The 16,641-nt window shown below is 49.6% G+C and overlaps 6 protein-coding genes across 6 annotated transcripts; 2 read left to right on the top strand and 4 right to left on the bottom strand.

Annotated features, from left to right (window-relative positions):
- Nucleotides 1-268: 268 nt before the first annotated feature.
- On the bottom strand, nt 269-2,398 carry PFICI_06688 (uncharacterized protein; the record flags this gene model as incomplete). Its single annotated transcript, XM_007835269.1, has 1 exon — nt 269-2,398. The coding sequence occupies one exon, from the start codon at nt 2,396-2,398 to the stop codon at nt 269-271; it is 2,130 nt and encodes a 709-aa protein (XP_007833460.1).
- A 2,117-nt stretch (nt 2,399-4,515) lies between these two features.
- PFICI_06687 (uncharacterized protein) lies at nt 4,516-5,937 on the top strand (the record flags this gene model as incomplete). The annotated part of the gene is made up of 1 exon (XM_007835268.1): nt 4,516-5,937. The coding sequence occupies one exon, from the start codon at nt 4,516-4,518 to the stop codon at nt 5,935-5,937; it is 1,422 nt and encodes a 473-aa protein (XP_007833459.1).
- A 2,145-nt stretch (nt 5,938-8,082) lies between these two features.
- On the top strand, nt 8,083-8,983 carry PFICI_06686 (uncharacterized protein; the record flags this gene model as incomplete). Its single annotated transcript, XM_007835267.1, has 3 exons — nt 8,083-8,244; nt 8,355-8,804; nt 8,879-8,983. The coding sequence occupies 3 exons, from the start codon at nt 8,083-8,085 to the stop codon at nt 8,981-8,983; spliced, it is 717 nt and encodes a 238-aa protein (XP_007833458.1).
- A 348-nt stretch (nt 8,984-9,331) lies between these two features.
- PFICI_06685 (Endopolygalacturonase) lies at nt 9,332-11,220 on the bottom strand (the record flags this gene model as incomplete). Its single annotated transcript, XM_007835266.1, has 9 exons — nt 9,332-9,672; nt 9,736-9,766; nt 9,895-9,993; nt 10,047-10,077; nt 10,201-10,219; nt 10,344-10,386; nt 10,487-10,528; nt 10,596-10,886; nt 10,966-11,220. 9 exons carry the CDS (start codon nt 11,218-11,220, stop codon nt 9,332-9,334), a joined length of 1,152 nt encoding a protein of 383 aa, XP_007833457.1.
- Nucleotides 11,221-13,034: 1,814 nt separating this feature from the next.
- On the bottom strand, nt 13,035-14,002 carry PFICI_06684 (uncharacterized protein; the record flags this gene model as incomplete). The annotated part of the gene is made up of 2 exons (XM_007835265.1): nt 13,035-13,096; nt 13,153-14,002. 2 exons carry the CDS (start codon nt 14,000-14,002, stop codon nt 13,035-13,037), a joined length of 912 nt encoding a protein of 303 aa, XP_007833456.1.
- Nucleotides 14,003-14,629: 627 nt separating this feature from the next.
- PFICI_06683 (uncharacterized protein) lies at nt 14,630-15,865 on the bottom strand (the record flags this gene model as incomplete). Its single annotated transcript, XM_007835264.1, has 1 exon — nt 14,630-15,865. The coding sequence occupies one exon, from the start codon at nt 15,863-15,865 to the stop codon at nt 14,630-14,632; it is 1,236 nt and encodes a 411-aa protein (XP_007833455.1).
- Between the last annotated feature and the right edge of the window lie 776 nt (nt 15,866-16,641).

Below are 16,641 nucleotides of genomic sequence, written 5' to 3'. Positions count from 1 at the left end.
AGTAGATTTACGACCGTTCAGTCTGATGAGTAATGACAAAATTATTAACGTTCACTAATTTTATCATGCTGCAACTGGAATAATCGACATGCTATAGTCGCCTCATATGAGGCTGCTTTTCAAGTGAGCATACACCCTCTGAACTCCCGAACGCTACTGCGCCAACACATATTGCGATGTCCCCGAGCCTATGCCACCATGCTATACTTGGAAAATAAAATAAGAAAACTCGACCCAAGAATCGCATCCCAAAAAAAGCCAATCAAGCTCATTGAGGAACCCCAATTTCGTACCCAATCATGCACTCTGTGGATGATCCTTCCCAACCTCGTGTACCCGCTGTAGAAATCATGTACCTACTCGTTGCGTCAATGTATAGATTTGAAATGACACCTGCTCTGGGAGGGCCAGGCACAATCAAGAATGGCGGCGGCGAGTGCTTCGAGGTCCTCTCTTCAGCTCGTAGGTCGTACAATCTGAGAATGTCGTGCGAAGCGCAAATGAGATGGCGACCATTGGGCAAAGGTCTCACACAGCTCACGGGTCCACTGCCACCTGGAAACTTGAACGTCCGCTCAGGTATCCATCCTTTGCGCCCACCACGTGCCTTGTCAATGCTGTACTCCTCAACTGTGCCATTCCTCCTTCCGACATAAATCCAGTTTCCATCCGGCGACCAGCAAGCGCCCATACACCACGGGGGTACACCCCATTGCGTACTAATTCGTGCCACCGGGTTGGGTGCTCTGCGGTCCCAAATTTTGAGCGGACCATCAATGGAGCCCGAGAGAAAGGTAGAGTCTGATGTCTGAGTTGTATCGTAATGGGTTGGAAGCGGCTCTGCAAAGACGGCCGATGGGGATTCCGGGACAGGTGCAGAATCAAAGATAGCCGAAGGGGACTGAGGCGGGTCTTGCTGCGTAGACATTGGCTCTGTTGAAAAGTCCGTCACCTGCTCGGAGGGCTGCGTCATGTCGAAACTTGCGTCCACCGGATTCTCACCTGCATCCATTGGTCCTCCATTAGGGATAAGTGTGCTTTCGGAGGCATCGTTAGGTTGCTCGCTCGCGACACCTTCCATGGTAGGTATACCAAAGTCTGTCAATGCATTGTCGGCGCCGGAAGGGTCGGTGGTCGGGTCCTGAGCGGAATCTTGCATCATAGCGCGGGAAAATTCGTTGTCATCATCGCCTCCAAAATTATCGCCGAATAGGTCGTCACCAGCGCCAGGACTGCCACCAAAGAGACTGTCGTGAGTGGGACTGCCCTGAGCATCCATGCCATCAACGGCCATGGCATCATCTGTTGCATTGTTACCATTGCCAAAGCTGCCACCAGCATTGCCATTCATTTCGCCATTGGCGTTCCCACCATCCAGGCTAAAGTCAAAATCGCCGCCAGCAGCAGGGGGGGCATTGTTGTTCGAGAAAAAGGTATCGCTGGCAAGATCTTCCTCAGCTGCCTCGGGTGGGATCGGCATGCCGCTCATGGGACGTGTCTCAATAACCGAGATCTGCCCACCGCTGCCATCAAATTGACGTTTAACGTCGCCCGTGTTCAGGTCCCAGTCAAATATATTCTTGTCCCAACTGCCACTGAGCACGCTCTTCTCGTCGGCAGCGAGGTTGAGAACACTCACTGCACTGGTGTGTTTTTGTAGACATGCAATGCGCTTACCCTCGTCATGCCGAACACTCTGCAGATTGATGCCTCCACTTTCCAAGCCCGATAACAGCCACAGTGCCTGCGAATGTACGGCCAGAGAGTAGACGGGGCTCAAGATGAGGTCCTCTGTGCGCTGGGACGTGGAATGCGGCTCCGCATTCTCCCAGTATGATAACAGCACGCCAGCCTTGACCACTGACTCGACAAAAGGATGTCTTTGCGCGACCGTCAGGAGCGTCTTGCCATTGATTGTGTCGGGGCCGTGGTATTTCCTGATGTAACCATCCGAGCCACCAGTCATCCAATAACGGAGATCTGGTGTGACGGATATTGCATTGATGCTTGTGGACATGGGAGCGGCCATGGTTGGAACGATATCGTATGTCCTGGCAGTGAGGTATTCGGGTCGCACCGAGGCCGGCCATTTCGGCGTCGAGGCGGGTGTTGGAGTCGCCGAAGTTCTAGTCACGGCGGGCTGCGAGTTTGAGGCATCGTTTCCGGCATCGGGGTCTGCATTGCGCTGCTGCTCCTGTGTCTGCTGATCCTCGTCGTCGTCTTCATTGTCTCCATCGTCATCGTCATCGCCCTCATTTTCGTCATCATCTTGGTCCTGATCTTGATCTTCCGGCTGATCATTATCTTCCGGCTCGGGCTCGGGTTCGGCATTATCAAGCATCAACTCATCCTCTTGTTCATCAGAGCTGGCATTCGAGTCTCGATCAAAGTCCTCCATCTCGACGGCAGTGGTTTGAATGAACCAAGAAGGAAGGGCTGGAGGTTACGGTATGTCGACGAGCAGCAGGCACAATAAATACAAAATGGCAAAGAGAAAATTCGGAAAAGCCAAAATCACATCATAATTGTATATGGTTAAGGTTCTCTCATGGCATTCGGACGTCGGTGCTTTGTAGTATCATTGGTGGCGCAAAAAGTAGGTGCAAGTGTTGAATCGCAAAAGCTGAGGCGCGTCGTTGGTTCATTGGAGTCGCGACCTTGAGCTCTCGCGGGGCAGCTGCGCTGTAGCTTCTGGTCCCTACATTACCTACCTGCCTACTGGTACCTAACCTTATTAGTGCAGACCGAGGGTACCTTGCCGACCACCTAGATATCTGGCAGCTATCAACTAAACTATCGAACCACGATTGACGTTATCACCCGTCCATTAATGATGTTTTAATGATAACTCATGAAATTCGATATTATCGCCTCTCCACATTTATTTATATTTTGCACTTGTAAAGAAGATTTTCTAAATAGGTTTATGCTGCTTGGCATTCCAACAGGGGGCAGTGAAGTGCAATTGAGCGCCTTATGCCCGCTAGCGACTTTGTAGTCATGCCGTAGCAGAGCCGCCAGAGTCCAACCCTGCAGGCCGCCAGCTGTGTTGGAGGACCTCGGGACCCTCTTTCTCTCTTTTAGGTGCCGTTGACCGAAGATTCTGGGGAGTCTCCGTTTCCCGCTCCGTCCCCACTGGAGTATAATGGCAAAATGGTTTCTGAGGAATCAAAAGTGGGCGAGATGACAACCATTAAACGTCACCACTTGGAATGCCTCCCATTATTTCTCCACGTTGTAAGTACCTTGTGAATTGTTTCCCAACGTTTGTGCAAGTTCAAAGATACGACTGCTCCAATCGGGAGAAGAATGCGAGTCTAGACCTCAAATGATTGGAAGAAAAATTGCTTCTTGAAATGTAAAAGTTGCAAGATGTACCCAAGATCCGGACAAAGTGCTCCTGAGCGAACCAGGAGCCTTACCGGGTTGCCAAGTCCAGGCACAACGTTCGGTGGCCCGATCACTATTGGCGATCACCAGCAATAGGGCAAATCGGTATCTGATTCCACATGGATTCCAAAAAAAAAAAAAAAAAAAACCCCCATGTATTCTAGATTCCATGTTAATCCCGCCGTGGTTCTACCCTCACAAGAAACGCAACTGGTTGAATTTCCAGTCCATTCATCAAAGAGACATAATCTCGTCAAATATTGATGACGAATCGGCAATTGCCCCCGGAGCCCTCGGGACAGTGTTGGTACTTACGGAGCAAATCACACCGACTCTATCACCCCTTGCTGTTTATTTCCGTTCAAAGGGTATATAGCATTCTCCGCGGTTTGGTACTCCATGAGACAGTCCACCGCCTCCCACGTGCGCCTTGTCGGCAACACGGATGGACAGATCGTGTAGATTGATCATTGTATCGCCTCACATATTGTAGCTGTCGAGTATCATGGATATTTTGTATGCAGACTTGTATTTGGTTGTCATCCATCAAGGTAAGAAGTCCCATATTGAATTCAAACGGCGTTGGCGCCACTGATTCGACCATCAACTCCGCATACAGGCCGGCCATCCACTTCGAGCCATGAATTAAGATGACGAGTACATGTCAATGGAACCATTAACTCCACGGCAAGCACGGTAACTACCACCATCCACTCACGTAGATCTCGCATATCCAGGCTCGCTGGCTCCAGGTTTTACTCAATAACAGTGTATAATATACTGCACAGGAAATGTGGCCGGGGGTAATGTAACGTAAATAACGCGTACAACCCACAGCACTTTTTAGTCAAACACTATTGACTTCATATACTTCCGTTACTCGGCGCTTGTGACCGTGTTACCCCCATGTCGAAGTCCAGTTTGACTGAAGTAATGATGACGACTTGGCACTACTTGCAGATATGCTGATCAAAGCTCAATAAGCAGCGTCATCATTATAATTCCAAAGAAGAATTTTTTTTTTGGAATGTTGTCGTGGTTGGAGGCTGTGTATATAATAATAAGATTTGCCAGCTCAAGGCCAGAATTCACAACAAACCACAACAGTCTCCCAACAGAGTCAAAATGGGTGTCTCGCGGGTTTTGAAGGGCGCAAGCCTTCTGGCAATCGTCTCACCGTCGTTCGCCGTGCCTCTTGAGCCCGAGGTTGAGAAGCGATTTTATTCTGAGCCTACAACCACATATACATCAGCCGCGCCAGTCACCGCTTCTATTGTTCCCGTCACCAATGTGACCTCCCACGGTCCTTACACTGGCACACCCACAACCACTGGTGCTTTGTCTACCACCGTCACTGCAGCATCGGTGGCTGCATTGCCTGCTGACCCCCTCAAGTATCAGTACCCGGCTGACGGAAAGCTTCACTCGCCTCAGCCAGCGCCTTATACCCCTGGTGGCGGCGCGGGGGTGAACGGGTCCGCGCCGGTATATCGTCCTCAAAGCGATTTCGACTATGAATCCCTAGCGCTTGCTCTCTACCAAGAATGGATCGAGCTGGACCTCTTCCATTGGGGATTGGCAACTTTTAGTACCGAGGATTTCGAGCAAGCTGGTCTGAACGCCGAGGACCGATTCTTGCTCGAGTTCATGGCTGATCAGGAAGTTGGCCATGCCACGCTTCTGAGTAACATCCTCGGCGCTGAAGCTCCAGTTCAATGCACCTACAACTACCCAGTCTCCAGTGTCCGCGAGTATGTGGATTTCAGCCAAAAGTTGACTCGCTTTGGCGAGTCTGGAGTTTACGGTTTCTTGCCTCATTTGGACTCACGTGAGAGTGCTCAGCTTTTGCTGCAGTCCATCTCAACCGAGGCTCGCCAACAAATGATCTTCCGCCAGTTTGAAGGCCTCTTCCCCATGCCAGTCTGGTTCGAAGTGGGTGTCCCTCAATCTTGGGCATGGACTCTTCTGGCGCCGTACATTTCATCCTGTCCTGCGAACCAAACTCGACTGGTTTGGCAGAACTTGCCGGCCCTGAACATTCTTAATCAGCCCAACCCGGCCCGTGTCAATGGGTCAAATGTTTTCAATGAGACAACTGGTGGTTGGACCAACACACTCTCGACGTCGGACCTAGAGGATGGTGACTCGTGCGTCAATGCCACTGAGACCGGAGTCAACTGTAGCCCCGCCATTACTCGCAACCGGACTGAACCTCTGTCATACGCGGGCCGCAAGGTCTACCTGTCCTGGGACGCCCCCGGCCAAGCCGTTGGTCCCAACAATAGTTATGTGACATCTACAACTGCCAGCAAGCCTGCCTTTGCGGCCTGGGTTACGCAGCTGAACGTCACGTACAGCCCGCTGCAGGATGTAACCGAGAATACTGCCTGGACCATTCAGCCCAACACTAGCGTCTATGAAGGTGATCCAGCGATCAATGGTACCATGTTCCTGGCAATCACCGATAAAGATCTTTATGTCACTCCGTTCAACTTGACTATGCTCAACCCTCATGTTGCGGCACTTGGTCTCTACCAGGCTGGCTGAGCTACTGTGCGTTCGAACAATGCCAATGCCACACGACGAAGAATAAATTTTATGGATAACAGAGTCTTGGGAAAGATATGTTCGTTATTATTATACGTGATAATCTTTACTCGGAATCCTCTACCTATATTTGTAATGTAGTTAATGCCAGACCGACTGTCTCATAATCCTTAACTGCCATTTACGTGAATGATGCAATGCTCATGCTTCCGGTAATAAGCGAGCTGCTTTGGGACGCACAGGCGAATTCATCATGATTTTTTTGGTGTAGTGTCATTGACGCAGGCCTCTTTGTGTCAATTGATGGAGACAATTTGCGGCAGGGCTTCAAGTACCTCTACATCATATAGTTGAATACCCAAAGGGAAACACCCATAAACATGCCCACAAGTTGAATCTCTGGATATAGATTAAACTACTCCTATTAATGCTATATCATATTGAAATGATACCAGGAATACATATCTGCCATCGGACCTACAGTATGTCGTCAGACACTGGTCAGTGAGATCGATTAAATAGATGTTAATGGTGCCCGTGTGCCCTCGTTCATCAGCTGCTGAAGGATTCAGGTCCCCGACCCAAGTACCTACCAAGCCTTAGCCGTCTGCGAACAAAATATTCCTGGATCAGGACTGGAGCGTGACCTCTGCGCCGAATCGGGCCAAGCGCCATCTTGAGGCTCAATAATAGGGCTGATCTGGCCAACGGTGCCCGTTTGCAAGGCCGCGACAGCTTCAAGTACGTACCTCGGCCACGCGCTGCGTGCAATCAGTAGCTTCCTGTCTGGCTCGAGAAAGATTTATTTAAGAACCTCCGAGTTTCACTTTGGGTTGCAAACTTTTTTCCTCACCCCATTTCAACAAATCAACACGACAACCACAACAATCCGACCAGCCCCCTCCCTAGGGGCCTTCAACCCAAAACATATCCTCCACTAGTCTTCAAACATTCAACAAGTACATATTCCTTCATACTCCCTTTACCCTCTTCCCAATCAACTAACATACTTTTACCCCAGTCGCAGCACCTTCTCAGTTGCCATTCAGCGGCACCTCCTTCATTGGCTGATTCCTCTTATTCAATCGCGGCCCGTGATACCACAGGGAACCCCGACCCTACGGGCCGCCAGAACACCGCATTTCTCTGCCACGACAACTCGGTCGCACCTTTAAACGACTCGTATCTTTTCAGCCTCTCGTTCTGTCTTAGTCTCGCCCAGTGCCCACCGGGGCAAGTTCTGCCGGCGAGACCAAGGATTTCCACAACATCAAATTTGTATTAGTAGCAACGACATGTAAGTCGCATATCTTGGCCATATCTCTTTTCTTCACATTCTCACTTCCTTATAGTCCTGGTCCTGCCTAGGTGCCCTTTGCCCACCGGGGCCAAACCCATCGAATCTCGTCCGACAAGGCTCGGAAGCCTCAGAAACGCATACGCATACCTTCACGACCATTCTCATGACCATTCTCACGACCACGCTCACTCAACCGAATTCGCAAATACACAATTTTAAAGGGCATGGTTGGGCAGGGCTTAGGACAGACATCTACTAACGGTCACGGAGGGGGGGCTGACTTCTGGTCGCCCCTGGGCATGTGGTGGGCCTCCGAAATCAATACATCTTCATTTCACAAAATGTTTCGCTCCGTTCCCCATGATATTGATCTGACGAATACCTAATTGTGATATCACTCTGGTGATGGACAACTTGCGAGTTCTGTTCGAGACATTCGGTTCTCCGCAAGCTACGGGCCGAGCCGCACTCTGCAGTAGCGCCGATCGTACAGGAGCAACTGCTCCAGCTCATGACGTAGTCCATTTGAGTCCCAACCATCAACACAACAGTCATGACGGACGCCTTTGACGCACATGATGCGACGTGTCTAGGAAGGATTCCGGTGATGAAAGGATGCATCAATGGACATATCACCGTAATATGTATCGTCTCAGACTGCCCATGTAGCACCGCATATGTATAACACGGATTCGTAGCACTACTTTGAGTAACAGTCCTTCCCCAATACTAATTTCCTCCACATGTTTTCACGAACTTGTACAGTCCGCACCGCTTCTGCTCTATCAGTGACAAGAAAAACAACAATAGCATCAGCAATACCATCCATCGCACAACGGAAAACCATGGCTTCAGGTGTGCCCTCTGAGTCTGCAAAGATTCAGGAACAGGCTAATGCCTCTTCAGCAACTTTCGCGTCGCATAATATCAGAAACACCAATATCAACACTGCTCCGGGCGTGGACTTGTCGGATCAACAAAAAGTCCTGGTCGGCAGCATCCTCGACGTATGGTGACCTCCCGTCAAACTTACCCTATTGTGTCCATCCACACATTCATGTTCTCTTTCACACATCACCTAGCAGTCCTACCTAACCAAGCTGACCTTGTGGTATAGCTCTTTGAGGGCAACCCGACACTAAAGCACCTCTCCCTCTGGTCCAAGACGGCTACCTTTGCCGACAATATCACCATTGCCACGGGCTACGACAAGTTTGCCGCGCAATGGTACGGTCTGCCGGCCGTCTTCAAGCCCATCCAGATCCAGCGCCACCAGGTGGTGTCGGCGGGCAACCCGATTGAGCTGGACCTGTCCAACAAGTACACGGTCAAGGGCATCAAAAAGGAGCAAGTCATGGACTCGCGCGTCAAGATCCACGTCGGCGCCGACGGCAAGATTGAAAAGGTCGAGGACCGCTGGAACGATAATCTGCCCGAGGGCGGCATCTCCGAGGTGAGTAGCCGGGTCCTCGTCCTACCCCTGACGGCCGCCCGTGCCCTCGTCGGCTTGGGTGCTGGTGTGGTTTGGTGGGCCTTTTGTACCGTGAGCTGGTCGTGGCCCTTTGCGGTACGGGGCCAAACGTTGATGATCCAGTGGTTTTGAACGTGTGTTCTCGATGACTAACTTATTTTCGTAATTAGGCTTTCCGGAAGTTGAATGCTGTCACTGTCCCAACCATGGTTAAGGTGCCGAAGAACGAGGAAGAGGATAAGAAGATGCAAGCCGAGAGAGACCAGTCGTCATGAAGAGGATATGTAGTGCCATGATCGATGAAATGCAGTCAGTATGCATATGGTAGCATCATTCCTTTAGGCATGCAGTGATAATATCAAGCAATATAGAATCGGCTTGCCACAATGAACCAGTGCTTGTTCATGTATATGTAACATATCATTGAGCACCAAGTACTACGGATGAAGAAATATTTACAAGAATAAAGTCAACGGGAAAGCCGCAAGGCCGCCACTTCATCACAAGGCCAACACTCCTCTCGACCTAGCCCCCTTCAACGAAGAGAACAAAATTGTTTCTTCTTGCGCACTTCAAGGATGTCATGAGCCCTCTCGAGGCATCGAGGCAAAAAGCGACTCCGCTCAAGTCGAGCAAGAAGCAACACTTGGGACATTGGTGCAGCTACCGTAGTCCTTGCCGCCAGTGACATCGACACCAGACCAGGTCCAGCTGGAGCAGGAGCCGGAACCGCAAGTGATGACGACATTGTAGCCAGAGGAGCTCACGGCATCGGTGCCGGCAATATTCTCGACCTTGAGGTTGGTGATGGGGATACCGGTCGTGGTGGTGCCGTCGAGGTCGCCGCCGTCATAGTTTTGCTCGATGATGATGCCGTACTTGGAGATGGACTGCAGCGTAATGCCCGAGTAGGTCACGCCGGTGATGGTTCCCGTGTCGCCCGATGACGCCTTGATGCGGATACCTATTTATATGAGTTAGCATTGTGGCTTTTATACTATATCGCTGGGATCAAATAATTTCTTACCGTTGACAGAGTTCTTGACCTCGGAGTTTGTCTGAGACACACGATTTTGTTAACCTATATTCATCACGCTGCTATGGAGGAGTAGCGTATCACTCCGTTGTTTTGAAGCCCGGAAGAGAGAACAGTAGGGAAGGGGGATATGAAGATCTTGGTACTCACAAAGGTCACTGTGTCCACATCGTTGTCACTACGACCACCGACGGATCCGATAGACAGTCCATGTCCTCCAGAACATACTCCGCCACTGAAGGTAATATCCTGTAGACCATATCAGAGCTGTGCCACCAAATTATAGCTCAAGGTTTACTTACCGTTCCTGAGTTGACGGCCACGCAATCATCCCTGTTTTTATTGTAATCAGTAAATGTGCTGTGCATTAAAGTCCATCAATGGCGCTTCAATTTTCTTGCTTGGACAAAATCAAGCAAGTTCATGAACTTTTTCTCAGTCACGGGAAGTACTCACTGGTTGTAAACATTGGCACCTGTATTTGGTGTTAGCACTTTCTCAAACGACATGGGAAAAGGTTTCAATAGTGTTGTTGCTCCACTGGATAGTATGCTATTTTGCCAGTGTTCTGTCATGTAATGAAAGACCGGGATACATACCTGTAATGGTTACTGAGCTTGAAGAACCGATATCGAAACCATCCTATATAGCGGTCAGAACCTTGTACCTGACATTATTGAAGGACATTGGCTTGTTTCTTGGTCAGGTTAATGGTACCCAACCAGACCAATTCAAAGCATACCGTGTTGTGGCCAAGTGCGTCAGTGTCTCCAGCTGAGTTGTCCTATAAATTGCATAATATTAGTTATCTTCCCCAGTGTCAAAGTATCATGACTTAGGGTCTTCCTCACAATGGTCATGTCTGTAACAGTGAGTCCATCACAGCCATTGATGGACACGGCTTGGACAGGCGTGTTCTGAATGTGCAAGTTTGTAATGGTCGAGTCCGTCAGATCATGGGCGTAAAAGAACTTGGGCTTGGTCTTGCCGCCGTTGGAGCCTTCGCCGTCCCACCATCTGGCTCCGTCGGGGTTGAGATAGGCACCGGATGCGCCTTCAATGGTAATCTTGTTGCCCTTGATCTGGAGCAGCGGGCCATCCCACTCCTCGTAGCCCCAAGTGGTCTCTCCTTCAAAGATGACCTACACTGGCGTTAGCTGTTATTCTACCATGCGATGTGCCAATATCCTCCTCGTTGCACTACACTGTGGAGAAGCTTACAGTGGTGTCATCTTCGAGATTGGAAAGATCCAGCGTAGTGCCAGAAGGAACTGCTACGCTGGACAGGACAATCGTGGAGCACGAAGCCTGAGACTTGCTGGCAGAAGAGGCGCCATTGGAGCCAGAAAAGGTGCAACTAGTTGCCCTCTTGACGACGCCTGGCTCTGGAGCAGGTGTGATCTCTGGCCCTGCCACCGGGGAGGCTAGGGCACCGGCCACAAAAGCCAAGGCAGTGAAGAAGGTGAATGATCTCATGATGCTAGCTGTAATCTTTTTTGCCCAGGGAGATGGATGAATCAGACTTGATGACTTGCGCCATCATTTCTCCTCCATGCTCAGCCAAGACTTCTGTGTTTATATAGTCCTTTCCCAAGGCTCAGGTTTCCAAACAATAGAGCATCGTCAACTTAACACTACTTGGGTTTGTGAGCCCCCTTAACATGCCCCTTGGGGCTCGGATTGGTTCCGTGGTCCCCACTAATAGACGGGATTCAATAAGCCTCCAATTATGAGCTGTATATGCCAAGACCCTGTCGCGACTAATGAGTAGTTTGCATCCATACGCATCAGTGTTAGCTAACGAGTCACGACTATCAAATAACTTGCAAAATACGCATACGCAGCCCCATGTCGTCGGGACTGAAACTTATATGTCCTCCAATGATAATTGAACTGCGTCAAGACAATACTCTAGTCATGGAATCAGTATTTACGACCAAGGTATACGCGCTAAGGTAGACCAGATGTGTAAAAGTTGGGCGACCCACAGCCTGCTTGATATCATCGACGACACGACATTTTGCCAGGTAAGAATGATACATTGAAAATCATTTCAGTGCGTGATACCCTCATTGATTCCCACGTTTATAAGTTGCTGTTTTGTCGGCTACTCAATCGACTTGACACCATTTGATCATCCATTCACTGTTATAGTGTCGCCAAGCATGAGGCTCTCGAGGCTTGGCAGGAACAAGCAAAATGCTTAGGTCTCGCTAATGCAGCCCTTGAATTATATCGTAATCGTGAAACAATACATAGTATGGTTCAAAGCTCATAGGTATGGATGAGTGATAGGCACCATACCTCCGAGATGCTGGATTTGGAGTCGGAAGTTGGGGGGTGGGGTGACATGGTTGTTGGGGATGGAAATTGATAGCGATCATATTACTGTCTAGAACAGCACCTGACTGGTCACAAGACCCCCCGCAAACGTGGCAGCGAACACTACCCCATATTTGCAATATGCCTCTCTTTGATAAGCCAGGGTTGATGTGGCCTGGGCTAGGATCCCCCCCGTGATTGTTTTCTGGGGTGCAGACACCTAGTCCAGGATGTCTCTCCATATCCAAGCAGAAGTCTGCGCACGGTGCTTACATGAGGGATTTGGCAGTGTAAATCAAACAAGATTGCAAATCAAGTGAGATGTATGTTTTTCTTCGAATAGTTTTGGAAAATTCTCTTTATCATAATATTTCTTCTTCTTCTTTTTTACAGATGATGATTGTTTGAAAGTGGTGTCTTTTGGAGAGATTTTGACAAACGTGCATAGACCGATGCGTATGAAGAAGTATACCCACCTATGAGGTATGGTTTGGTTCAGGACCGATTTGGCACTTGGGCTCCTTAAGCCAGGAGCCATAGACTCATCAGACCAACAATTATTGACAGATTTTTAATGTCCAGGCAGAACCAAGTCAGTCTCTGCTTCCACCGAACATTGCTGCATGTCCTTGTAAAGCTGCTAATTAAAGGGGCACTGTGACATAATAGTCGCAGGAGACATGTTCTCACAGTCTGTAGTCAGACAGTTGACCCTGGGGCTTCGAATTACCGTTGCAGCCAGACGCGCTAAGGCATTCGCTCAAAATCGGCATGATTGGTGGCAAAACCCTGATTGCCTACACCACAGTGCCTTGCATTGTGTGTCTGTTCAGGATGCCTTCAAGTATGGATTTCCTGTTGTAGCGGAAAATATATCAGAATAGTCCATACGTTTACTCGATCCGGCTTGACGGGTCTCCCAGAATTGTGGATTCGTGTTTCATCACGTTGCATGCGGTGGATGAAGTTCAACGCCAGCTGCTTCCGTAATATCCGCTGCGACTCGGATCCGAGAAGTACGTGCTCGTGTCTATTGTCCGTTAGCCTACGCACTTTGAAGGGTCTCCCATATTCTATCTGACTTACCTCGAACTCTGCTGATGCCGAGCTGATCAGCAATGTTGACATAGCCTTCTCTTCCGGCAGTCTTGGGGATATTGATCTTCTTGATCATGTCATCATCGCCTTGCCACGGCGTTCGACACATTGGACAAGTGACACGATCGTCGCGAGCGCCTCCATTTTGACGCTTGGTAGTTGCCCACATCTCGAAACACTCCTTGTGGATGTTCTGGCCACATTGCGCACGACAATACACGGTTGCCTCTGCTTCTTCGAATGGCATGAAACAGATGGGGCAGTCGCCCTCGACCGGCTTGCGGTTCTTGTCTTCCTTGGGTTTCTCTGCGTCTTCGCCAACTTCAATAGGCGGCGCATGGATGAAGATCTCGTCCAATTCAGTCGACAACAATGCCAGTTGGTAGACCAGGTCAAATCTGGCGCGGAGAACGCGGGATAAGACGTAAAGAATGTGTTTGCATTGATGACCGGCCTTGTGGTGCGGGCAAGTGCAAGTGGGTTGACGAGCGATGTGAACGCTATAGATATTCCCAGTGGAACCGGCGAGCTCGACAATCTCCTCCGGACACTGTCCTGTCCAGGCCCGAGATCTGCTCAGGACATAGAAGCGCTGGGAGGTGGCGCGCTGGTAGACATCGTTGAATTTCTGGGGCGCATGATCACGAAACTTGCGCAGTCGCTTCTCCTCATTCGGGTCCTTCTTCTTGCGCGCCTTCTTGGGTGACTCCATCTCATGACTGGCAGGGGCTGACGAGTCCTGGTCATAACTTGCAGATAGCTTCCGCTTTTTGGCAGCGGCAGAGGAGCTCGATGAGCTTGGCTTTGCGCCAGACGCTGTTTGACTTTCGGCACCCATCTTGCCAAGCTTGCGCAGTCTTGCGCAGTCTTGCGATTGACGCGGCTGATGGGTAAAGGTTCAGCAGAATTGACAGACGTCGGTGCAATCGTTCTGGGAACGACAACTGATTAATCGCTGACTGATTTTGATTGATGTATTGAATAGTGATATTTGATGATAATTGAATGAGTGAATGTTTCGCGTACACGGAACGGTAGATGAAACATTAAGCTGCAGCTTGTATGAGTCCTGGTGGAGTGGCGAAACACCCAGTAGGCGGGCGCTGTTTAACACCAAACCTCCGCGGGGTCAGGTGACCAAGATCCCCTGTGGGCAGTCAGCAGCGATTAACTGCGACCTAATTTCCAGTGGGGGTAGCGCCGGGATTTATCAATTTATACTGACTTGCCGCATTCTGCTTTGTAGCTTGAACTTTACAAGAGTCGACTTTGGAATCCAATTAGATGTGTACTTGAAGCTCATTGAAATTTGAAATTGATATTTTGCTCCATCCAGTTGTGAAATTAGTCCAGCTGTGGCCTTCAGATTATACAGAGCAACGGCAATAATTGTTTGGCAGGATACCAGAAGGCTGGTCTTATAATGGCATCATGTATTTCTTTGGCTGCCGTTATTGCTCTCTCTCTATGACAACAAGACACCATGGCCACTCGACTCCCAGTCTCGAGCCAGCCATCGCCAGTCTGCATCTGTTCCATTCCAAAAATCGCGCAAGAAATGCATCGCATCGTGAAAATTCCTGAATCGCATATTCTCGCATAGTTGGTCATACAGTTCTGCTATGATAGCTTGCCGACGACCGTCTCCGTGACATTCGGTCCCGGCGACGAAAACCGCCCACGCGATACAGTGCAGCCAGTCCTTGGCAACCGACATGGCGGCAATCTGGTCAAACAATGAATCCAGATACCCAGAGCAGATCTGGGGCGACCCCAGGTCCAAGCATCGCGCCGCGTAGAGCATGGCGGCGTAATGCATGATATTCACGACGCAAATAAAATCTCGGCGTCGACTTGCTGGCTCAATCATGAGGCGCCCACAAGCCATCAGAGTTTCTCCCCTGGCCACCTCGAACTGTGTCTGTATGTGACGTAGTGATAGCCCAAGACGCACCGACCGCGCCCTTGAAGATGGGAGTTCACTTGAAAGTAACGTGACATCATACAGATATGTTAGAAAAGACGAGAACAGAACAGACTGGTCTTTCGGGCTGGGAAGAATGACATCTTTCATGGTCGATCGTTGGAAAGATGTAGTGCAGGCCATTACGTCGTGAATGGATAGTTGATTTCGGAGGAACTCGAAAAGAGCACTTCTTTTGTGCCTAGTCGTCTCGAACGTGTTGACAAGAGACCTCGCAGCCCGTCTATGAAAGTCTGCTGCCGAGCTCCCGCTATCCGTCATCTCGTAGCACGACAGCAACAGCATGGCCGCCAGCATTCGTTCGACTGATTGTTCGTTCAACTGCATCCCCACATCATGGCCCGCCAGGACGTGGCTGGTGATATTCTTGACGTAAGCCGATATCATATCGATGGCCTCATCACGCGCCTTGCGAGATAGCTCTTCATACCCAGCAGGCGACGATGCGTGCTGAGACGAGACTGCGGCCATGGCCAAGCCTACGACGGGTACCGTGTAGGCCAAAGGCGCCACAAACATGCGGTAGGGATTCTTATCAGAATCGACCCAGACCATCCTGCTCGCTATGTTGTTCTCCCAATGAACCACCAGCTTATCTAGCGTCTTCTTGTCAATCGAGTTGTAGAAGGAGTTCCGCACGTTGGGAAAGATGTCCAATGCTGGGCTGCCTGGGTTCCTGAAGACACTGGACTCTTTGGCAACATTCGATTCAGCCATGCGCCCACGTAAAGCTGCACCTCCCGCCCATTTCAAGCGCCGGCCATATCCTGGGCAATTCAGTCCTTTCTTTAAGCACTTGTGGCAGCTCGGTGATGCACGATCACACTGGATACGGCGCCGCTCACACGTATAACAACCTACTCAGATTAATTACAAAGATGAAGATGTCGATGAAGACCAAGACATACCTTTCATTGGGACGTGACTTGGCCCTGTTGTCGGAGGATCATTATTTTGAGCAAAATGGAGCCAGGCGGGGAAACGCTGAGATACGCCGGTTAACGCGGAAGATGCGCTAGAGCACCAACGGAAGAGCTTTTAAAACGATAAATACTGAATCAGAGTATCTAATGACGAGACAAAATCTAGTATTATGCACCGTATCATTCCAAGTCATCTTGTGAGACGCTCGTTCCGCAATTCCTTTCTATTGATATACACGATTTTATATTCTGAACATAGAATATTGTATTTTTATTTGAAGAGAAAGACGTAGCTAGTGACTTGGCTCACGCATACAGATACGAAGTTTTGATATATGAGCTAGTACTTGCACGTTGTAAGTAGACAAGTCACTGTGCTAGGCTACAATAGCATGATGACAAGGTTCATATCAAGTCTTGATCTTTATGATCGAAGATACTCGTGTCTGATACGATGAACACTTAGTTTGCAAACCGGAAGTACGCACTCAACGTCAGGATGTTCAAGGTTGACCGAATTTGTTCATGGATGGATAATGCTACAGATTTCATGGTCCGTCCAAACAATTG

This window comes from Pestalotiopsis fici, assembly GCF_000516985.1.
Source record: "Pestalotiopsis fici W106-1 unplaced genomic scaffold PFICI_Scf_4, whole genome shotgun sequence".
In the NCBI taxonomy this organism is placed as follows: domain Eukaryota; kingdom Fungi; phylum Ascomycota; class Sordariomycetes; order Amphisphaeriales; family Sporocadaceae; genus Pestalotiopsis; species Pestalotiopsis fici.
This window is presented reverse-complemented; position numbering and strand designations above follow the sequence as displayed.